Genomic DNA, 24,182 nt, shown 5'->3' with positions numbered 1-24,182 from the left:
AGGTCCTGCAGAGTCCACCCAAGGGCAGCAAAGGTGGTTCCTGGAGGGCAGGCCTGTCAGATGCTCCTCACCCATGTACTCCCCCCACCCCCAACTACTCAGGGCCCTGGGCACGTGGAGATCCTCAAAGGCCAGTGGGACTGGGTGGCGGTGGATGAACAGGGACCTGCTTCCCCCACCAGGACTCCACCCCATGTGTCCTAGAGAAGCTGCACCCACACTACCTGATGCGAAGACCAGAACCCTTTCCCGGTGGCAAATCATCCATCCTCAGGTGTGTTTTTGACTCAGGTCAGTCACTGTCCCAACCCTGTAGGTTGTGAGGTACATAACAGCCTCCTCCCCACCCTGGAGTTCAGAAGACCCTGCAGCGCTCACGTGGGCTGCCTCTTGCACAGAGCTAGTTCCATCTGCACCAGGCCTTCCCCGACAGTCTGAGGACAGGCAGGGACAACAGTGGTGAGGACACTGCTGGGGACTCTCTGGCTTCCACTCCCTGGGTCAACCTCTCACTATCCGCTTCACAGTAAAGAGAACTAGAACCAAAAAAGTTATCTTGGGGACCCCTTCTATATAGGACTTCTGTCCCCACAAATATGCTGCCACCAATAGCTTGACTAAGGGCTGATCTTTATTGCCTCCCTTAGGTGTTGACACCTGCACTTATCAAGGGCCCTTGGGAGCAGGGCTTTCATCCAAGGGCCCACTACAGGCATTCTGGGGGGCTCTGAGGGGGACACATCAGGGCTAAGTGAACGAACACAGGGGTCCTCTATGCCAGCCATCTCCTTTTCAGCATGTAGAAAGACACCAACCCCTGGCGGGGGTCTCGGGAGCCTCCTGCCTTCCTCTGAAGTTTTGGCTCTAATGCTGGCTGGCCCTCAGCATAGGAAGGGGTACTGGGTCTCAGTCCTTCCACTTCCGCAACTCCCATGATGGCAGCTGCTGTCTGGGGAGGCATATGTGCGCTGCTGAGATACACCTCAAGGAAGTTAGCATTAATCCCATCACCAGCCTCATAGGGACACAGAGTTCTGAATTCTGTGACATGCCACACCCCATGGATGAAGATAAGGAGAGAACCCTGCAGCCCAGACACTGCACAGGGTCCAGAAAACCAGGCACACAGAAAGATTATAAATCAGCAAACCAAACGGAGAGAGCCCTTTGCTACTATGTGAAAGAGAACCAAATCCCCCAAATCTCCCTAGTCCTCACACCCACAGGGGCCATAGCCAGGGAAGGAGCGCCACCTGTTGGTGTGATAGGGAAGAACACAAACAGCCCAGAAACTCATTGTTTTTTAAAATATGCCGTTTTTTTTTTTTCCTTTTTCTTTGGGGTTGCTGTGACGGCTCCTCTGACCTTAAGGGTCTGCAGAAAGAGAGAGAGCAAGAGCACGCGATGACCCCTTTTAATGAGGCAAGGGGTCAGGTTTCAGGGGGCTGAGTCTGTCTTCATGACGTTCACTGTCAGCAGGTTGACTGACACCTGGGTAGGCCACACCCAAGGGCACAGTAAGAGGAGGGGACACACACAAGGCACTTCCATGGAAGACTCTATCCTAAACAGGGCAAGGGGTTAGATTACAAAGGAACAGGTGAGCATAGCTTCACCCATGGGGCTGTAGCAAGACACACCCATTTCTGTGACTGAGCACCTCAGCACCCAGCTGGGGAGTGTAACTCAGTCACCCGTAAGGTTGGCCTCCCACATATTCCCCCTTTCTTAATATAAAAAAAAGAATGTAACTGGGAAATTTTCTTTCAGTCACTTGGCTCATCTGAAAATATGCGTTCTTGATGTCAATATCCCTCTCGCACACCATATACCGAGAAATAAGCAACGAGTGATTTCCAACTGCAGGAGGCAGTAAGGGATAGTGTTTAGGAAACTGGCTCAAGAGCCTGCTGGGCTGGGGCTCCTTGCCTGTACTCTCTGGGTCCGTTTCTTCATGCATCAGGCGACAGTGGTTCACTGCATGATGTCAAAGGGTTTTTCTAGATCTTTAACTATCACGCACCAGGAAAGGTATAGGAAAACATCTTCCCTCGGTGGCTACCTTCAGAAAATGGACCCGCCTCTGCCATGGCGAAGGTCCTGCCTCCCGTAGAAGAAAACAGACGTGGTTCCGGCTAGCTCGGAAATGATTCTACAGAGACCCCTGTGTACTCGGTGGATACTTTTATTTCTTCAGTCCACACCATGCTTTCTCTAAGCAGCCCAAGATATTTGCTGAAATCTCTGAGAAGTGGGAGGCAGCAGCCCACCCCCCAGAACAGAGAAACTCCCAGGGCTGCAGGCCCGGCCACCCAAGTGGGCCGTCTACAATAGCTACAGATGTGTACCGAGTCACAGGGAACCGCAGGTGTGCTGCTGACTCAGGACCAATGAGACTGTGAGGAAGGGGATGATGGCCTTCGAAGGAAGCCCAGGGTTCCTGGCCAGGAACAGTTCAAGGGAGGCTGAATGCGGGAGGGCCTAGCAGAACCATGCTCTTCCCACCTCATCTGCCACTCTAAGCAAGGCATCTTGCAGCAGCTGAGCTCAAGGCCAACGAGCCCTATGACTTCAGGCAAATCTTCAGGAGACTACACACACCCCTGTCCTGGTCTCCACTGTCCTGGACAGACCAGACCCCATGGTGGAGTGTATGAGAACCACTACCCCAGGTGTATGTGGCAGTAACAAAGGCCATGCTAAATGTCTCCTTTTCTGGGACCCTAGAGTGGAGGGGGTCTGCAAGGCAGGTTCCTGGGACCCAAGGAAAAGTCTACTAATCAATTCTGCAGCCTTGGCAGGGCTTGGCTAGAAGGGGTCAGGAGTCAATGAGCACTCTTCTTGGAGCCAGAACTGAGATTATGTTCCCAGCTAGCTCTGTGACCTTGAGTGCCCGCCTAAAGGTGGATCTGGTCCGAGTAGCACCAGCAACCCCTCCCCTACCCCACTTCCTTGTCACTCTCCCAGAGACTGCCTGGAAAAGACACTTCCCACACCTTTGCTGGGTTTTCACAACCTCTTTCCCTATAGCTTTCCCTTATATAAAATGGTAATAATAAGGCTGGTTTCTTAATTTTCAAGGTGAAACAAAAGCTGCCCATATTCATGGAGTTCTTCCTGCCAGAGCAGACCCCAGTACCGCTTCTCTGACTGGACCTAAAATCCAGGTGAAAGATGTAGATGTAAAGGCCAAAACAGAACTCTACAAAATTTGAAAGTCAACAAGTTAAGAGGTTCTGAATGTGGAGAGCATGGATTCTCGGAGGAACCATGACTAGGGTAGAGGGATGTCTGTACTCTCTCCAGAAATCAAAACATAACTCAGTGTAGGAATGTAAAAATTTTCTAGGGACAGGATATCAAAATTCTAAAGGGTCCTGACCTATCCCCCCTGCTACCTTCACATACAAATACAATTTATATGCACACTCTAAATCCTCCATTCGAGGACAGCTGTAGGAAAGGCAAACCAAATCTCTATCGTCCAAGCACCCTGTTCCTGGGCAGCCTGTTGTAATGGGATGCCCTTCCCAGGGGGCACCCTCCTCCCTGGCACCCTGTGCTGGGGACCTTTCCAGCTCAGTGCTGGGGTTTGGTGCAATCATAAGGCTTTTGCGAAGCTGAAGAGGAAGCCAAATTGGAAGAGAGGAACCCAACACAGCCACTTCCGTGACACCTGCTGTGACAGGCACTTGGGGGACATGGTCTCGGGCTCCCCCCCGCCCCCAAGGCAACCCCTTTTTTCTGTTTAACTCAGGTTCATGGGCTACGAGTTGCCTGATGACTGCTGGACTTGCTGGGAAGGGAGTTATTTTAAGATATAAGCTATTTTTATTTTATCACCATCATTATTGCTATAAAGAAGATAAGTCTGGGGTATTAATCCTCTGGAACACAGGCTGGGGACTGGATCCTTGACAAATGCGAGGATGGATAAAAAGGGGGCTGATAACAGTGTCAGTTCCAAAGAGCAAAGAGACGCCAAGCACGTGGCTGCTGTCCTTGTCCTTCAGTATCACCTGGGCTCTGGCTTCTCATTCATCCTATTTCTTATCTTCCAGCAAGATGATTTAAAAATGACGGCATCTTGACTCCAGTTTTAGTACTGAGAGCATCTCCTCCACTCTCCTGTCTCTCCTTTACAGAAAAGGATGACCTCTCTCTCGAAATTCATTTCCTTTTCTCCTGGGGCCTGGTATAGCACCTTCACCTTCTGATCACCTGGGCAGCCCTAGCCTAGGAGCTGGACCTTCTGGTTTCTACCTGAATTCAATTACAGAGTACCTGTGTGCCTGACCGCTTAACCCTCTGAGCCTCAGTTTCCTTATCTGCAGAAAGAGGGGCTGCATTTAAAGATCTGGAAATCAGGGGCTGGAGTTATAGCTCAGTTGGTAGAGCATTTGTCTACCAAATTTGGCACGTGATACGCACTGGGTTCAATCCTCAGCACCACATTAGAAAAAAATAATAAAGGTATTTAAAAAAAAAACACTTAAAATCTGGAAGTTAAAGCACTAAGTCTTCAGTGATTGTTACAATCTTGCAAGGAACTTCAAGACATGCCCACAGTGATTCTGAAGAAACATGCAGTGATCCATAGCTCAACAGGTAACTAGATGAGGTGAGAGAAAGAAATCCAGGAAAAACCTGGCTCTGATTTTACAGGTGCCCAAAAAGCACAAGTAACAATGGTTACAATGCTTATTCCAGGGCCACTCAAGTTCTAAGGGCTTTGCAGACTAACCCACCAGTTCTTCTCACACCCAGTGGATGTACTCTGCTATGAGGCAATTCACAGATGAGGCACCAAGAGGTCACACAGCAGTCACCAGACAGCAAGTGAAAAGGGGACTCCAGAGCCCACATTCTGGAGCCCTTGGCCACTCCTGGGGGGCCTCTGTCTGGTGTACTGTCAGCCCCAGCTCCGCTCCCACAAACATGCACCCCTTTTGCCATAAGCCTCGGTTAGCTCATCCTTCAGGAGGGACCAGAGGTCATTCATCAGCTAAACTTGGGGGAAATCTCATTTGGGGTAACAAGGTAGAGGGAGAACATTCTGAATCCACTTTAGTAGTGCCTCAAATCATTCCCCCCCCCCCCTGCCCAATGCTGAGCACATGGCCAGTGCCTGAGGACCAGGGCTGTGACTGATTGGGTTGGGCAGGACCCCCCTGTCCCAAGTTGAGCTTACAAAGAGGGAGGCCTTACCTGTTTGTCTGGCAGACCCCATGATAGGCCTCAATGGCATCTTCCTGGTCCACATGCTTTTCACTGTTAGGCCAACTTGCTCTGGCATTAATGTTTGGCTCCTGGAAGGCCCCACATAAACAAAACACCTTGGATTACAAAACTGCATGGAATGGCTTCATAGACAGAGGTTTAAAAACATGCCTCCAGGAAAAGAGAAAGACCTGGAAGATCTCAGATGGTAAGAAGGTGACTTCAAAAGGTCACCTTGCATCTTGAAAGGGTTACAGAATGGTGAGGCCCACCCATGAGACACTGAGTGCTAGCAGTGGGGGAGATGACACGAACAGTGACACTGGAAGGAAAAAACACCCCTTGTCCAGAGGCCACCATTAAAGTGTGGCTTGGCGTTGAATCCGCCACACTCAGTACAGTCTCCTCACAGGCCACTCCAGCCCCCAGGCCCAGAAGTCACCCAGCATAGGCCACAGATCTCAGAGTCATTCAGATGGCCTCTGTCCCCTTCCTCCACTCTACATTCTGTCCCAGAAGGTGCAACATCAAGAACACTAAGTGGGACATGGTCACCCTGGGAGGACACAGCACAGTTCTCTCCACTTCAGAAGGGAAGTAAACAGCAAGAGGCATGAGATGAAAATCACAGCCACCTCCGAGTACCTATCCAATTCTATCTCATTCCTTGTGAACATCTCATTAACTTCAGGATATTCTAGAAACATCTACATCTGGCTTGGGAAAGCTCATGCTGAAAGGGCAGTGAGTCCCTTGTGATGCCTTGAGAGGAGACCAGAGTCGGACTCTGCTCTTTCAGACTCAAGACCCTGATGGATAAAGACACATAAGAAAACCCATGTCTATGGCCTAGTGTCACCCACACCAAGCCCAACCACGGCCGCCATCTTGTTACCATGCTCTTGCTAGCAAGTCGGCGCTGGTCGGTGTTCACGATCTGGGTCCTGAGGATGAGCACCTCCTCTTTTCGGACCTCCAGCTCCTCGTTGGCCAGCTTGAGCTGGTTCAGCAGGAGGCTGTAGCTGTCAGGGGAGCTGTGGGAGGAGTTGTTCTGTGTGGCCTGGTCAGCTACTGCTTTCCTCAGCTCATTCAGGTCATTCTTCAGCTTCTTGTTCTCTGACTCCAGCTCCTGCCTCTGGAAGACAGCCCAAGTGACACTCCCCATTACTGTCTGGATCCAGGGCACTCTCCCCTGTGGGCCTCCTCCTTTCCTGCCTTAACCACTTGCCCTGTCTACTGGGGAAGTGAAGAGCCATTTCCCCATTTTAATAGCAAAATGCACGATGAAAGTTCTGACTGGCGTCAGCAAGCAATGCTGGGACCTGGATTTGAACTCACAACCCCAAGTTCTCTGTGTAAGGTATGTCGCAGTCTCTCTCTAGCATTCCCCAAAATCGTTCAATACGCTAGTGTTTCCAAGCACATTTGGCTATGACACCCTTCTTTGTTGAAACATTGGGCTAACTTTGTTTTTTCCAGTACTGGGGACCAAACCCAGGGCTCATAAATGCTAAGCAAATGTTCTACACCTGAGATACACTCCCTGTCCCCCAGTTGATCATTTTAAACATGCTGTTAGCACAGGATTTTCTGAAGCCTTAGTATACCCGTATGCTTTTTGACTTTCCAAGAGGGGATACAGAATGCAGGGTTGCCTTATTTGTCCTGAGCACTCCCCTGGTTTTTCAAGGAACATCATGTGGAGTAATATACTGGAGAACATACCAGAAAATGTATTGCCATTTTGATCACATGGAAAACCAGTAACTCAATGCCAGTGCAGGGAAAACTCCTAGTATACAGTTAAGATCGCTGTTGAGACAACTTGGAAATGTGTTTTACATCTTCTAGGTAGTATATTTAACTTTGTGTTTGAGATGAGGTCTAAATTTAAAGTCCTATGATCACAAATTGCTGGTACAGCTCTGGCAGAGACAGGATTCAAAATTTCTGAGAAAACTAACAAATGTGAAAAGTAGACGCTGCTGGTGTATTTGTTACAGAGCCATAGGATGATAGAACCAGGACACCACCTCTATTTTCCACACGAGGAAGGAGAGTCCAGGGAAGAGAAGGATCACAGTGAGTTTAGACACTGAGCTGGATGAGGGGCTGGGACTCTCGTGCCCTCGTCCAGGGTCTTTCGCGCCACTCCAACCTACACGTGAAGATTTCAGGGGAGATGAGCCACACATGGTGTGATTCTGCAGACACAAGTGGGACCCTGGGGGTAAAGTGACCAATGCTTAATATTACTGATGAGTTTATCAGCCCCATGTGAATCTATTAAGTCCAGAGGTCAAACCCACTCAAGGCCCGAGTGGCATTCTCAGAGGTGGCCGAGGGCGATACTCAGGACATCCTGCATTGCTTGGCAAAGGAACACCAGGCTTGGAGCAGGAGCCCTGGGTTCTTACCCTGGCTCAAGGCTACTCCGACCATCCCTGGGCCTTTGCCTCCTCAGGTGTGGCTTAAAGGAGTGACAGCAGATGGTGTCTGAAATGTTCTCTAGCTCTGATCAGCCAGACGGTCTCAGTGACATTGGCTGAAGGCTAGGTGTCTGTGTGCAGCCATCCCATGTCCCTGTGCTCAGAAGCGAGATCTTGCTCTAGGACAAAGAAGGCCACGTGGGGGAAAGTGTGTCTGCTTTCCCGCAAAGATTTCTACCCAGGGGACAGCTGTGAAGCATCTCTTCACGCCTTCTCCAGCTGTCCCTGGATGCTCTCCACCTTCACTATTCCCCAGGTCCCTCCCAGCACCTCTGCCCTCTTTGCTGACTGCCATCCTCCCACCATTCCTTCTGGTCAAACAGTGTCAAAAAAAAACTACGTGTTTATTGTGGTTGGAAACACATAACCCAAGATTTGCCATCAACTGTTGTTAGGTGCGTGTTTCTGAAACTTCAGCATGTTCACATCACTCTGCAAACTTTACCTCCTCCATCTCCACATTTTTCCCCTTCCCACTGAAAATGTCCCTATTAAAAACCAACTCCCAGGATGGGTGCAGTAGTACATGCCTATAATCCCAGGTACTCAGGAGGCTGAGCCACAACTCCAAGTTCAAGGCCTATCTGGACAACATAGTTGAGATTCCACCTCAAGAAAACAAAAACATTTTCCAGCAACCACCCTCGCCCCCTGCCCCTACCCCTCCCCAGCCCCTGGCAGCCATCACTCTACTTTCTGGCTGATTCTGACCCCTCTAGGTACCTCATCTGAGTATCATCACACAGTGTGTGAGTGAAGGACATACTTTTGATGCACTTAGATGCCATGCTGTCCCAGCTTGAGGTCAGTGGAGTTCTGGTCCTTTATCCTTTTCCCCCCACCAATTATTCTCTGCCTTTACATTAGGCACCATGCTTGGTGCTGTGGACACAGAACCCCACTTAGAGTCTAATGATTACACTAAAGGACAAATCATTACATTGTTTGGAACATGCTGTGACACAAGTGAACCAGGGGACAGAGAAGACACCACCTACTGAGTCTTAGGGGTAAAAACAGGTACCTGGAGGACAGGTGATGCCTAACCTGACAAGTAAAGGACCGGAGCAGTTAGCATCGTGGGAAGACTTCCAGGTCCAGGTATAAAGGCTCAACAAAAGGGGAAGCAGGGCTTGCCCAGGAAATGCTGTTCTGAGAAGTGCACAGGGCCAGGAGGGGGAGGGGGCTAGGAGGGGGAGGGGGCCAGGAGGGGCTGTGAAAAGCCAGGGAAGGAGCTGGATTCAGGAAGGGCAGCACCTCAGAGAGGCCTCTTCCGTTGCTATGGGGAGACTAGACATCTGGGCAGAGGCAAGAGCAAGGTGGCAAGGGTGGCATCATCAAGGACAGAGTGAGTGCATGTCCCCGAGTTAGGAGGTAGAAGTCTCAGGACTCAGGTGACTATCTGGATGTTGGAGGTGAGAGAGAAAAGAAGCTGGATGTTTCGGCCACATTGATACCGTAAAGGGGTTTTGGAGTTCAGACAGTCCACAGTGATCCCCATGGTGCAACAGCAGTCAGAATGATGGTTCAAGGATTCTAGATAAAAGGGTGAGTTAGAGATAGACCAGTGTGTGGATAATGATGGACATTTGGGAGGGTACAAGGGATGGGGGTTGAAACCATCCAGGAAAACCATGCAGAGGATACCTGAGAGCAGGCCAGGGGTAGGGTGCTGCACACCCCACATTCCATGTTCCCCTTTCAGGGCTCCTCTGGCCTGCCCCTGGTCTCTCAAGTGGCTGGATTAGACACTGAACTAGGCAGATGAACCTTACTGTAGAGAATTTAGGCACCTATTTTTTAAATTTTGTTTTGTTTTACTACATTCCTGGAGAGTACCCATAAAGGTGTCCACTGTGAAGTGAGCCTCAGTTCCCATGGGAAGAGTGCTAGCACTGAAGGCTGCATGATTTCAGTTAAGGGACAAATGTGTTTCTACATAGGATCCATGCCACCCGCACAACCCTGCTACTCCACAATGTTTTAAACCAGTAAAACTAATCCATGTCCTATAAAATAAGCTAAAGTTGTACAACCAGCTCCAAGTCAGAGTAGTTGCTTTCTTAACATTCTGAAGAATTCTAGTGGAATAATCATGAATGATCCTGTTTCCTCAAAAACAACAACAACAACAACAACAACAACAAAAAATACCAAACCTAGTTTCATGATAGTACAATAGTAAAACATGGAAACAATGAACATGCTCAAATTTAGAGAATCAAAGAAAATTGTTATAAAATTTCAACCAACCATGAAAATCGTGTGTACAGAGATCATGGAAAAAAATCCTCGTCATATTAAGTGAAAAAAATATCAAGTTACATATATCAGCTATATAAGATATATAGAATAAACATTGGAAAGAAATATTCAAATAATTTTAGAGGCTGCTTTTAAGAGGCAGGGATAGTGTTTTTTGAAAAAGCTCTTTTATATTTCCCTGTATTTTTTCTATGATAAGCAGACTTACTTTAATAAATTTACAAATAAAATGGAAAGTTTCTGTAGAAAAAGCACATTAAGAAAGAAAAAACCCTACCCCTGTCAGGACTTTAATTGGACCTTTCTTGATTTATGCTCATCAATGGACGAGGCAAAGTTTGAGTGGTAGGTTGAGATGGAAAGGATTTAAGTGCCAACCTGGGCTCTTAGACACCTTATTTTTCTTCTGCAAGCTGAGTCAGCGCTCACCATCTCCTGATCTCAATCCAGCTCTGGCCGATAGCAGGAAAACCCAGAACTGCAGGTATTCTTGAGCAGGTAAACCCTCTGCCCAGCACACTCCTACGTCAGAGGCAGTCACAGGTCCTTTTGGCACCTTTCCTATCCCTCAGCTGATACCCGGCTCCAGGGGATAGTGAGCTTCGGCCCCACCTACTTTGACAACATCCATGGCTCACTCTCCTCTGCCTTGTTCACCCTAGACTGGTGACTATTGAAGGGCATCTCATCTTCCAGCCCAGCCACACCCCCTCAGGCCTCCTTAGACAATGCTCTGCCCCATGTGACCATCCCCAAGGACCTTTGACCAGACCTTATCCCCAATAGGTGGCATACCCAAACCTTGTGCATGATACCTGAACAATGTGCCTCTGTCCAGAGCTGGGGTTACGTTATGTGTTATAGAAGGGTCTGGGGAAAGGGTCTAACATTCTGGTAGTGAGTATCTAGGTTTCAACAAAAATTACTTCTCTTTGAAGGGTCTTCCAAGTGTATCCTCATCTCATACATATGCTTGTGGGCAGGTTTCTAAGACCCAACTTGATAACAGTCCCCCAAACCAAGTAAGGATGAACTAAATATAGTAAATACAGAGTAAAATTATTATTCCTTAAAAATTCTGACATGCTACAAGATGGGTGAACCTTGACATTGTTAAACTAAGTGAAATAAACTGGTCATAAAAAGATGAATATTGTACAATTCCACTTACATGACATACCTAGAATAGTCCAATTCAGAGAGATAGAAAGTAGAATGGTGGTAGTCAGGGGATGAGGAGAGAGAGGAAAGGGGAGTTACTTAATGGAGGTGGAATTTTGTTTTTTCAAGATGAAAAGAGTCCTAGGGATGGATAGTGGTGAGATGCTTGCATAATATGTGAATATATTTAATATCACTGAACCAGATGCTCAAAAATAGTTGAGATGGTAGATTTTACATTATGTGCATTTTACTATGGTAAATTTGGAAGGAAAAATAGCCATAGAAATGATTTAATGATTTTTTTTGGGCAACGTGGCTGCCAGCAGTTATCTGAATGGCAGACTGGATAAACTGCCCCATTACCAAGTCTTTGGGGATAGGCCAAGAGCGTGGGACTCTTCTCATACCTCTTTCATAACATGGGCCCACTTGTCCTTGCCCGAGGCCTCTACCACTGCACCTTGCTGTCTCCTACCAGGCCAGCCTCTGACATACACAGGATCATCCCTCTGCCTTACATCTGCTGGTGCAAGTCTGCACTTTCCAAGCAATTTCATTCCAGTGGCCACACTTCAACTGAAACTGTATCAGGTAGGCCAGGCATAGATTAGTGTACCTTGGGGTAAATATAAACTTTCCTTCATTTAAAAAATGAAGACATAAACTGTGAAAGGAAATTAGAACCTGGTTTTCTTGTCCCAGCTTGTCATTTGCCCTATGCCAGGGGACAGCCAACCTTACCTTCAGACTATTGTAGGCCAGATCTGCATCCTGGTCCAAATCTACATCATTCCTTGGTTGTTCCATCTGTATAGGCAAAGACACAGACAGGTAAGCATGGACTGCAGGGCACATAGTCCACACAAGTATTTCTGACCAAAATCAAAACTTGCTTATCTTGCTTTGGCAAGAAAACCTGGCACCTCTTCCCTTCACGAGTGCATTTCCCTCCCACTTACAAAACACAGCTCCACACTCAAGCTACCACGAGGCACTCCATAAATTCCCTCCTCCTGCCTCTATTTCACGTGCACGGTACCTGGAGGCAACCATAATATTGAATACATATGACACCATGTTATGGGTGTGCTCCCCCCAGACCCTGTGAATATGACCTTATTTGGAAATAGGGTTTCTGTAGATATAATCAAGGTAAATCATAAGTCATTATGGGGAGCCCTGTTTCCATAGGACTGGTGCCCTCATAAGAAAAGACAAACATGGAGGGAAGGCAGCCATGGAAAGATGGAAGCAGGAACTGGAGTCACACAGCTGTAAGTCAAGGAGCACCAGGGGTTGCAGGAAATGCTGGAAGTCAAAACACAGCATGGGACACATTTTCCACTAGAGCCTTCAGAGCACAGACTTGAATTCTGACTTTTGGACTCTGGAACTATGAAAAACAAACTTCTGTTGTTGCAAGCTATTCAGTCAGTGGTATTTGGTTTCAGAAGCCCTCGGATGCTAATATACACGGTAAAACTTCAGTATCTATTAATGAGGTTAATGAGCTACACTTCAGTTATGGGGATGTGCTCATGTGTATTCTGTTTCAACTAAATTCAAAGTGCCTTGCTTACAGCTACCTCTTCCATGACCCTCCAAAACAGGAAGCAGGACACCTGGCCCATAGGGATGCTCATTATATGCAGTCTGCCTTCAGGATTCCAAAGCTTTTGGTTGTGCACGGTAATGGCTGGAATAAAAAGACTCAGCTGAGCCAAGGAATCCTATAGTTATGTGGCAGTCATTGGACTTGATTTGTCCATGGAGAAAAGGTAGAAACAGCTTCATAAGTGCTTAACTGCTTGGGTTAAATTTCAGTAATGGGTGTTATTCCTGAAGATGAGTCTACAGTTAAAAACTTCCAAATACTTATGAATTACCTACAGTGCTAACAACCCAACGTCCAGGTAAGGCCATCACTAGCTGTGGATGGATTGGGTGTGCCCTGAACTTAGAGATGGGCACAGGGCCTGAGCACCTCCTGTAGCCCTTGTCACCTATAGCCACGGCATTGCTTCTAGCACTACAACCTGGGGAAAACTCCACCTCTGTCTTGTCCGTCCTGATCACCTGTGGTACAAGGGATGTGACTGGCCAGGACTGACACTCCAACTGTTACCCCAGTGAGTAAGCCTGCATTTTATTCTGTATAGTACACATTGGCCTCAAGACAACATGGTTTTCAATACATGAGATTTTCAGAAAATGGGGATCACCTCTTCAAACTCAAAGGGCTGAGTACTAAGATGGGCTGTTTCCCAGGGCTCAGTCTTCTGGAATTCCTCTAGTGGCCAAAGAGAAAAACTTTGCCAGGCCTGGGGAAAGGAAGCTGGGTAGATGGGAGGTCAAAATAAACTGGCAGCTGGCTCATTGCCACAGAGGACCCACCCTTGCAGAAGCTCAGTTGCTCCCACACCAGGGGTACATCCCAGACTTCCTTGCCATTTCTTTCTTAGGAATGACCTCTATGGCTGGGACCTGGGGCCATCTCTCTCCAGAAACAAACAAAAACACCCTGGTAGCTCAGGATTTCTCTGGGAACGAAGGGCAGACTCAGGACCCTGATCTCTACAAGCTTCATCTCAGGGGCTCTAGAGGGATTCCATACTCTTCCCTGCCCCATGCCTGCCCTTCTTACTAAGGTGCTGGAAACAAGGACATTCTCTTTAAAAACCATGCCAAGGCACATGACAGCACTAGGGTGTGAGCCTATTATTCCAATGCTTGCTCAGTGAGATGTTTCAAGGAAAGAGATACCCTTTTACTTGGTATCAATGACACACAAATTTGAGGTCAGGAACTTCTGTCAGGCATTGTCTGGTGTGGTCTGCATAGCTTTTCATGTATAGATAGTCTCTGATGATAGCCAACTTATAATCTTTCAAGTTTATGATGGTATGAAAACAATATGCATTCAGCAGAAAGTGTACTTCAAATTTTGAATTTGGATCATCTCCCAGGCAAGTGATCACCAGCTACTCTCTGGTGACACTGGGCTGGGCAGCATGCCACAGTTCCAGGTCAGCCCCACGACCATGAGGGGAAACAACTAAGGCTCTACAGTGGACCTTGTTGCCAAGTTCGGGTATTTGGCAGGTCAGCTGTACTTGACCCATTTTCAACTGATGATTTTATTGGGACGTAACTCAGTAACCCATGCTGAGTCCAGGGGCGTCTGCACAGTATCTGATTTGCACCTTCCTGTCAAGGCAGCTTCCCTTATGATCGAAGGAGTCATTTATAAACCTAATCCTTTCTCCATTCTGAATCTAAGCCACCTGAGAGATCTAAATCCATCAGCGAGATTTACCTCTCCACTTACTGCTGAGTAAAACAAAACGCCCAAGAATTTGATAGCAATACAGATTTGAGTGAACGCCACATTTGAATGGAAAGGGAAGACCATGCGGTCAGCTAATGGTATGACCCAGGTGAGAGGTGGATTTCTATATCTCAAAAAATGGTGTGCTTGTCCCCGAAGAGATAAAAAGTGGCCCTTACCTCCTGCTGCTGTTGCCACAGCACCAACCTGCTTGTTCTCACTCTGCCTTCCTGTGAGCACTACTAAGTTGATCACCTACTCTCCACCAATCTATTTCTGCTACTCCATGGAGGATTTTGAAATCCTCCATGGCTGAGGACTGCTGACATTTTCATCTCCTCTCAAACACACACTTTGTGTACCCTCCACGAGCCTGGTGCTGGCACAGGCACCTAATAGGTCCTCCAGAGAATGATTACTTCTTGGCCACAAAATTTCAAATAACATCAAGACTAAAGAGGCTGATGATGATCAGGACTATGGCAAAGGTACAGCCACAGGCACTGAAGGGTGAGTGACTGTGCCTCTGGGCCGCCCTGACTAGGTGGCCGAGCTCAAGCCCATGCCAGAGTCCAGGTATGAAAAGGCAACTGGCTTTCTCTGACAAAATTTAACTTTTATATATAATTTCACAGCATGCCCCAATCCTCCTGGAATGAGGAGGAGTCCCCTTTTTGTAAGTGGCACAAAATGCCAGATCCCCCTGCAGCTTCCCAGTGGAAAGCCTTTACCCTGGGGACCCTGGGTAGTGCATCCTGCCCAGCGGGGTGTCATGGGCACTGGTAGAGGAGACTCAGTGCGACTCCAGCACAGAGGGAATGTACTCTGAAACTCAGCCTCGACATGATCCCACAGGGTCACACCTGCCACCTGAGCTCTGGTAGGTGTGAGGTGGGTCGCACTAGCCCTGCCACACACCTGGACTTTCTTGCTGTCCTGCTCTCTCTTCTCCAGCTGCACCTGCAGCTTCTTCCTCTCCTGCTCGAGCTCCCGCACCCTCTTCTGCAGCTTCAGGAACACTGTCATGTCCATGGCTGCCTTCTCCACGCCAATTTCCTGCAAAGGAAGAAGGGAGCAGGGAAAAGAGCTTTCTTGGCCCAAGTGCCTTTGGGAGCACACAGCACCTATCAGCCACCTGTCTCCTTGCTCCTCCCAAACATCAATTGTGCCTGAAATACAAAGTCCACACCAACCAACCAGCATTGCTCATATTACAGTTGGTGCTCCAGGATCATTTTCTCTCTCGATTAACGTCCGAGTCTCAGCCATTTACATTTCTCCTGTTGGCCACTTAAAATGACCAATCCCATATTTTAAGAACACATGGATAGAGACACATTCGTTTTCTTTGGAAGCTAAAAGAGTTCACTCCTGGAAAGTGAACCGTAGAACTCAGGATATCATGCTTCCTGATGAAGAATCAATGTCTTTACTAATCATTGTAAATGTGCTGTCAGCCACCACTGGATTGCATCTTGAAATGGAACCAACACGTGGTTTAGGTTGTGGATGATTGAGCCAGAGCATATAAATGCATGGGTGCAGATATGAAGAAATGCTAGGGGTTGGTCGATACCAATGGTTACTGTTATTAGTCCCAGTCGACCAAGTAGAAAATAAGACTTTTTTTTTTTTTTTTTTAAAACATCATTTTGGGTTAGAGAACAGATGGCAGTAAATAGGGTAGCCCAGTTTGGGCCTTAGCTATCATGAATTCAGACATTTTAAGACTACTTTTGCATATTATTTTTATTAGAACTAGGGCTTTTTATAGCTTAGGAGAGACTTAAAGGAACTCTGCAAACAGCAACCCTGCCTGTTTACCAAAAACATCACCTCTAGCATAAACAGTATTAGAGGCACTGCCTGCCCAGTGACATGTTTAATGGCCATGCTATGCTGACCCCAAAGGCAGCATAATCATTTGTTCCTTAAATAGGGACTGGTATGAATGGCTTAACGAGGTTTTAACTATCTCTTACTTTCAGTGAAATTAACCTTTCTAAGAGGCAGGAATAAACAAACAAGACAAGAAGACCCTATGGAGCTTAAAATTTCATAGCCAAAGCATCCCCAGTAATACCCAAGGATTGCATTTTAAAATGGAGCCCTGCCATGGAACTCAAACAGATCTTAAAGCATCAATTTCCTAGATTTTTTTCCCCTGTCAGATTCATGCCTAGATTTGCCCTCCAGGGTTCTGTTATGTGTAGGTTTGTGTGTACAGGCATGTGACTGGGTAATGTGTATGAATACAGACTGTACACGTATGTGCAGTACATTTTAAGTACACATATGTGCATGCATGACAATATGATCTGGTTCCACCCTCATTTAATAAGCGCTCCATGCTTAGCTGTCACTGGATAGGTGTTGCTTCCTTGGAGAATGCAGACCTGGGATGGCAGTGCTTCTGTGTGGAAACAGGCAAAAGCAAACTGGGCAGTGCACCAGCAGCTCAGTCTGTGTCCTAGACCGAGACCCCCCCAAGAGCAAAGCCAATGGCCTTAAGCCAGCATTTATTAAAGGCTCACCAAGTGCATATAGCAAGCTCCGCAAAACTGAACAACAGCCAGAAGACTTTCTGCTGAGGATCTCTTCCCTCCCTCCACCCTCTATTCCACTGTTTTCTGTCTTTATCACCTTTCACTTTTCTTCATAACACTTAGTGGTACCTGAAATTATATCGCGCATTTTTTCTTTTCACTATTTACTGTCTAACTCTCCACTAGATAAGCTCCATGAGGGCAGAGCCTTCTCTGGCTTGTTACTATTTTTTACACCCATATGACACAGACTTGCTGGAAACACACTTAGTTGTAACAGTCTCTTTCCCAAGTCTACCTGCACCTGCTTTATATTACCTTCCTACTAGAGGAATCATATGCCTATACATCTTTGATAAAATGAAACACACAACACATATTGTATGGTATTTGACTTCAAGATGGCAAGAGCTATTATCAGCACAAAGAGACACCCCTGCACATTTCTGTTTCACACACTATTCTTGAGTTACCCAGCTTCTAAGTTGGAGGGGAGAATTCTGTGTTGTACTTATTCATATTACCATATGCACTGTTACTAAATGGGAGGGGTAATAAACTGTACCTATTTTAATCACTTCGCCTTCTTAAGTGAGTCATTTCAGCCCTCTGCCCTAGTTTTGTTAGGGGAACTAGGGATCTACCTTCCTCCCTCCCTTCTGTAGAGAGAATTAGGGAAGTTACAGGCTGCTCAGCACGGAAAATGTTAGCCCCAAGCCGAGTGTGATCTGTAAGTCCACTGCAGTCCCAGTCAGTGATCTTGCTTCTCCAGGACTAGCCCCAGTGCACTCTGGTCACCACCAACAGCTGGTCTGTTAGGCAGCACCACAGGTAATAAACACTCACTCTGGGGTGGGGTAGCCACCAAGAACCCTCTCACCTACCTCCACCTGCTGGAGGGCATCCTCAGTGTCTCCGATCTCAGATGTGGATATGGAGGGGTAATTGGAGTCAGATTCTAAGCTACTTTGGTTTGATGGATTCCGCCTATGACCTGGGGTTTGCTGTTCAGAAAAAGAAATGGGACATGTCATAATGAACTCATTTATTAGTAAGAACTAACTGAAGAAGCAGCATGCCTTGGATTTGCTCCTGCCTCATTTGTCAACACGAATAGGTATCACCGTTTCTCAAAATGATGGCTAAGTAGAGCTATTCCCACAAAAGACTTCACCTGTAGTTCTTAGTCATCCACCTAGCTAGTCATCAACATGAAAGAAGACAGTGGGGCTCTGCAGGAAGGATTGTGTTCCTTGGTCTCTCAATGGCAGGTGAACCCACAATGCCAAGGCCTATTTCTCTGAACAATCCTTGGGGAACGACTCGTCATTCCCAGTCTGGTCCTCAAAATATGTAAAGGGTCCCACACCCAGGCTGTCTCTTAAAAAGAACACTCAGGGAGCTGAGGCAGGTGGACCACAGATTCAAGGTCAGTCTGGTCAACTTAGCAAGAACTTGTCTCGAAATAAATAAAAAAGGGCTGGGGGAAGGCTGCCCCAAACAATCCCTCCCTTCAACTGGCGCACCAGTCTTGTTTATGGTGGAGCATATCAGAATAGAAACAATCAAAAATAGATTTACCATTTATAAAGCTCATTTAAAAATATATTTGGGTTTATTTTTTGGCATCTGCTTTGGATTTCATAGTGAAAAGTGAGCTTAGAGGAAGACTGCAGATTTCTATATAAGTTCCTATTCAGCTTTTCTTCCTGGCTTCTACGCAATTAAGTCTTTTGGTCTCGAGATGCATGACTTGAGGGAATGTTTACATGGGGTAAAGAATGATGAATCCTGAAATGAAAATGCTTCACATACCCTGTTTTTCATGAGAGATAGGAGGCATGAGCAGGCCCATGGGCTTCTCTGCTACACACACTATTACACACTCCAGTGTAGCCGAGTTAAAGCCCCCACACCATTAATGTGTCAACATAGGAGTCTTCCTAGAACAAGAAACAGGAGCCATCACACAATACTTGATGGGGACTTTTTTTTTTTTTTTTTTTTTTTTGGTACTGGGGATTGAACCCACCACTGAGCTACATTCCCAGGACCCCATCACCTGCACTTTAAAATTTTGGGACAGGGTCTCACTGAGATGCCAAGATTGACCTTGAACTTGTGATCCTCTTGCCTTAGCCTTCCGAGTCACTGGCAGTATAGTCATGTGCCATAGCACCTAGCTCAGCTCCCGAGATCTTTACAAAACCTTGACCCTGGAAAAAGAGCATCCTCAGGAAGGAACCTCCCAGCTCAGTTCCTCCCATGCATGCAAGTACAGATGCCAGGGCCTGCTGTGTACGCACATGTGTACTGAGCGTCATGGTGGGTCAGGTGCACCAGGGCAAGGGCCATAAGGCCAGGTTGGAAAGGGGAGACAGAGGGGCCAGCATTGCAGAACTGCCCTCCTTGCCTTTAGAATGGTCACCTCATCCCGCAGGTTGTCGTATCTCTGCTCCAACCGGGAATATTCCTTCACCAGGTTCTGGTACCGGGAACGCTCCTCCTCCAGCTCTTTCTTCATCAGAAGGTTCTCCTTCACGGAGTTTTGTGCAAATTCATCTGGAATGCAGGCACACTGAGCTGCAGTGCTGCCAGCTGAGTGGACCCCCTCACACGCATTGCCGCCTGCTTTCTATTGTCAAGAGGCAGCCTACAGAGAGCTCATTACCTGATGGCCAGCACAACTCCTCACCTACTGCAAAGCAGGGGAAGCTCATCACTCTCACCTAAGTCTTCAGAAAAGGGAGAAGAAACAACTCTGCTTCTGGAGGTGGGGCGGGAGGAGCCTGGATAATCCACCTGCCTCTCAATGACAACTGCCAGCAACTGTGGGCAGCATTCCTGGCAGAACCGAAGCTGCTTCCCAGCTCCTTCCCTATTCCTGGTTTTTTAGGTTCTGGAGTGCAGGAGGTTGGAGGAGATTAAGCCAAAAGTGAGGCTGGGGAAGGAGGAAAGGCAAAGAAGCAACACAGATGGGCTTTTGTCCTGGCCAAGCTTGATACAGCTTGATACAGCAAGGGAAGCTTTTTTAAGGGGAAATTGACAAACCATGTGACAATATTTTATGCCGGATGGCACCGTGAGGTCATGTGGTTCGGCTGCCTGGTGATATGGATGAGGAATCTGAGGATGGAGGCCGGGGACTGGGTCACACAGATCTGGGGACAGAACTGGGGTCCATAGGCTCCCTTTGCCCCTCCACAGCCAAGTGGATGACAGTCCAGGAGCTGGTGGGTACCTGAGGCTGACCTGGGGTCTAATCCAAGACCTCTGCTTGAGCAGCCATTAACAGGTGACCCACTAGATAACAGAAACAGGTACTGTGGATGCTGAAGGTAGATGTTAACGGCACAAGGGCGCTCACTACAAGCTCCAGCCTTAGCCTTTCACCTCTGCATCTTCCTCCTGTGAGCTCTGTCCTCTGGCCAGTTTGCATAGAAATAAATCCAGAAGCTGCCCAAGGCCACACAGCAGAGGCTGCTTGGCATCACTCTCTTCAAACCGAATGTCACAGCATGAACTTAGAGATCACCCCACCCCCATTCAAGCCCTTCCTCCACTGCAGTGTCTAGGAGTCTTTGGGGGAAAACCAGAGAGGAAGAGATTAAAATCCAAACAAAACTCAAGGGCTTTGGGCCTTACCTTTAGATTGGCACAGAATTTGGTTATTCAGCTGTTCTTTCTCATCTTTCAGGAGAGCATTTTCTTGCTCCAGGTCTGCAACTCTCTGAAAGAACAGGAAAAAATGATCCCTCCTGTATTTATAATAGTATCAAAAATAGTTAGGAAAAAGCTCAAGTGTTATGAAACTGTAAATTACTGTTGAAAAAAATTATAGATCTAAATAAACTGAAAAACCTTGAGGTAATGGATTAAAAGACAATATTGTTAAGATAGTAACACTCCTCGAATTTATTTACAAATGCAACATAAGGATCAAGATCCCAGCTGGCTTCTTTGCAGAAATTAACAAGCCAACCCTAAAATTCATATGGAAAATCTACAGAATAGGCAAAATACCTTGAAAAAGAAAGACAAAGCTATAGGAATTCCACTTCTAAATTTTAAAACTTACTATAATATATGGTACTCAGGAGTGTGGTGCTGGCATAAGGAAAGACATGCAGATCAATGACATACAACTGTCACAGTGACGTTGACAGTCAATTGATTTTTGACAAGAGTGCCAAAACAATTGTATTAGGGAATGAATAGTCTATTCATTAAATGGTACAAGGGAAAATGGATATCTATACTTGCAAATGAATGATGTTGGACCACTACCTCACCACATATAGAAATTGACTCAAAGACAAACGAGATAAAACTGTAAAACTCTTAAAACATAGGGAGCAAGTCATTGTGACCTAGGATCAGGCAAGGTTTTCTTAGATACAACACCAAAACCATCAAAAGAAAAGAGTAAATTGGAGTGTCAAAATTTATGACTTTTGTGCACCCAAAACATCAAGACAGTGAAAAGATGGGAGAAAACATTTGCAAATCCTATATCCGATGTAGGACTCGTGCCATGAACATATAAAGAACACTTGGAGCTTAACAATAAAAAGACAAACCGGTATAAAAATTGGGCAAAGGACTGGAACACACATTTCTACATATTTGATCTTAGCTAGAAGGCTGAGAAGTGGTGACACTTCTCCAAAGACTTACAAATGGCCAACAGCAACTGAAAAGATCTCATTGTCATTAGGGAAATGCAAACCAAACCCACAATGTGATGCTACTTCACACACTAGGATGGCTATACTATGACTTGCTCCCTATGTTTTAAGAGTTTTACAGTTTTATCTTGTTTGTCTTTGAGTCAATTTCTATACAGTAATAAGAATTGGTAAGGGTGTGAAGCAATCAGAACCCTTGTACTTCTGGAGGGAATTTAAAAGTATAGCAGTTTTGGAAAAATAGTCTGGCACTTCCTCAAGGTTAAACAGTTGTCATATGACCCAGAAATTCCACTCCTAAGTATAACTCCAAAAGAAAGAAAAACTTACCCCATGTGAAAACTTGCACAAAGATGTTTAGAGCAACATTATTCATAAGAGTGTAAATAACCCCAAAGTTCACCAACTAATGAACAAAACATGGTTGATCCATACAATGAAATTATTTAGTAATAAAAAAGAATGAAGTATTGCATCTATACTAAGTAAAAGATGCCATTCACAAAAAGACCACATATTGCATGATTCTGCTTATATGAAATGTCCAGAAGAGGCAAATCTACAGAGACTAGTAGGTTAGGGATTGACTAGAATGGGGGTGGGGGGTCTGGGGGAAATGGAACGTGCTTGCTAATGGCTTTAGAGTTCCTCTTTGTGGTGATGAAAATGTTCTAAAATTACTATAGAAATGATTGTGAAAAATCATTATAGTGATGGTTATAAAACTGTGAATTTAGTTAAAACCAATGAATTATACACCTGAAATAAGGCAGTCAAAAGAATCATTTCACAAGTTCAAGAGTCTAATAGACCACCATACAATAATCATGGGAGACTTCAATACACCTCTCTCACCATTGGACAGATCTTCCAAACAAAAGTTAAACAAGGAAACTATAGAACTCAATAACACAATTAACAACCTAGACTTAATTGACATGTATAGAATTTACCACCCAACATCAAGCAGTTACACTTTTTTCTCAGCAGCACATGGATCCTTCTCAAAAATAGATCATATATTATGTCACAGGGCAACTCTTAGACAATATAAAGGAGTAGAGATAATACCATGCATCTTATCTGATCATAATGGAATGAAACTGAAAATCAACAATAAAAGAAGGAAGGAAAAATCATGCATCACTTGGAGAATGAACAATAGGTTACTGAATGATCAATGGGTTTTAGAAGACATCAAGGAGGAAATTAAAAACTTCTTAGAGTTAAATGAAAACACAGACACAACATATCGGAATCTATGGGACACATTGAAAGCAGTTCTAAGAGGAAAATTCATTGCTTGGAGTTCATTCCTTAAAAAAAGAAAAAACCAACAAATAAACAATCTCATACTTCATCTCAAAATCCTAGAAAAAGAAGAGCAAAACAACAGCAAAAGAAGTAGAAGGCAAGAAATAATTAAAATCAGAGCTGAAATTAACGAAATCAAAACAAAAGAAACAATTGAAAAAATTGATAAAACTAAAAGTTGGTTCTTTGAAAAAATAAATAAAATTGACAGACCCTTAGCCATGCTAACGAAGAGAAGAAGAGAGAGAACTCAAATTACTAGCATACGGGATGAAAAAGGCAATATCACAACAGACACTTCAGAAATACAGAAGATAATCAGAAATTATTTTGAATCCTTATATTCCAATAAAATAGAAGATAGTGAAGGCATCGATAAATTTCTTAAGTCATAGGATCTGCCCAGATTGAGTCAGGAGGATATAGACAACCTAAACAGACCAATAACAATTGAGGAAATAGAAGAAACCATCAAAAGATTACCAACTAAGAAAAGCCCAGGACCGGATGGGTATACAGCAGAGTTTTACAAAACCTTTAAAGAGGAACTAATACCAATACTTTTCAAGCTATTTCAGGAAATAGAAAAAGAGGGTGAACTTCCAAATACATTCTATGAGGCCAACATCACCCTGATGCCGAAACCAGACAAAGACACTTCAAAGAAAGAAAACTACAGACCAATATCTCTAATGAACCTAGATGCAAAAATCTTCAATAAAATTCTGGCGAATCGGATTCAAAAACATATCGAAAAAATTGTACACCATGATCAAGTAGGATTCATCCCTGGGATGCAAGGCTGGTTCAATATACGGAAATCAATAAATGTTATTCACCACATCAATAGACTTAAAAATAAGAACCATATGATCATCTCGATAGATGCAGAAAAAGCATTCAACAAAGTACAGCATCCCTTTATGTTCAAAACTCTAGAAAAATTAGGGATAACAGGATCATACCTCAACATTGTAAAAGCAATCTATGATAAGCCACAGGCCAGCATCATTCTGAATGGAGAAAAATTGAAGGCATTCCCTCTAAAATCTGGAACAAGACAGGGATGCCCTCTCTCACCACTTCTGTTCAACATAGTCCTCGAAACACTCACCAGAGCAATTAGACAGACGAAAGAAATTAAAGGCATAAAAATAGGAAAAGAAGA

General features: G+C 45.6%; 1 protein-coding gene across 1 annotated transcript in view; it reads right to left on the bottom strand.

The window, feature by feature from the left end:
* Nucleotides 1-24,182, bottom strand: part of Myo5b (myosin VB) — a 194,518-nt gene that overhangs the window by 25,856 nt on the left and 144,480 nt on the right. Inside the window, exons 23-29 of the mRNA XM_077792393.1 lie at nucleotides 20,658-20,742; nucleotides 19,441-19,574; nucleotides 17,897-18,016; nucleotides 15,385-15,522; nucleotides 11,880-11,945; nucleotides 6,116-6,355; nucleotides 5,209-5,309 (exon numbers count right to left, since the gene is read on the bottom strand). Of these exons, the coding sequence (XP_077648519.1) occupies nucleotides 5,209-5,309; nucleotides 6,116-6,355; nucleotides 11,880-11,945; nucleotides 15,385-15,522; nucleotides 17,897-18,016; nucleotides 19,441-19,574; nucleotides 20,658-20,742 (884 nt within the window). The remainder of the gene's footprint in view (nucleotides 1-5,208; nucleotides 5,310-6,115; nucleotides 6,356-11,879; nucleotides 11,946-15,384; nucleotides 15,523-17,896; nucleotides 18,017-19,440; nucleotides 19,575-20,657; nucleotides 20,743-24,182) is intronic.

This window comes from Urocitellus parryii, chromosome 13, assembly GCF_045843805.1.
Source record: "Urocitellus parryii isolate mUroPar1 chromosome 13, mUroPar1.hap1, whole genome shotgun sequence".
Taxonomy (NCBI): Eukaryota; Metazoa; Chordata; class Mammalia; order Rodentia; family Sciuridae; genus Urocitellus; species Urocitellus parryii.
The sequence above is the reverse complement of the archived record's forward strand: the minus strand, read 5'-3'. Positions and strand labels throughout refer to the sequence as shown.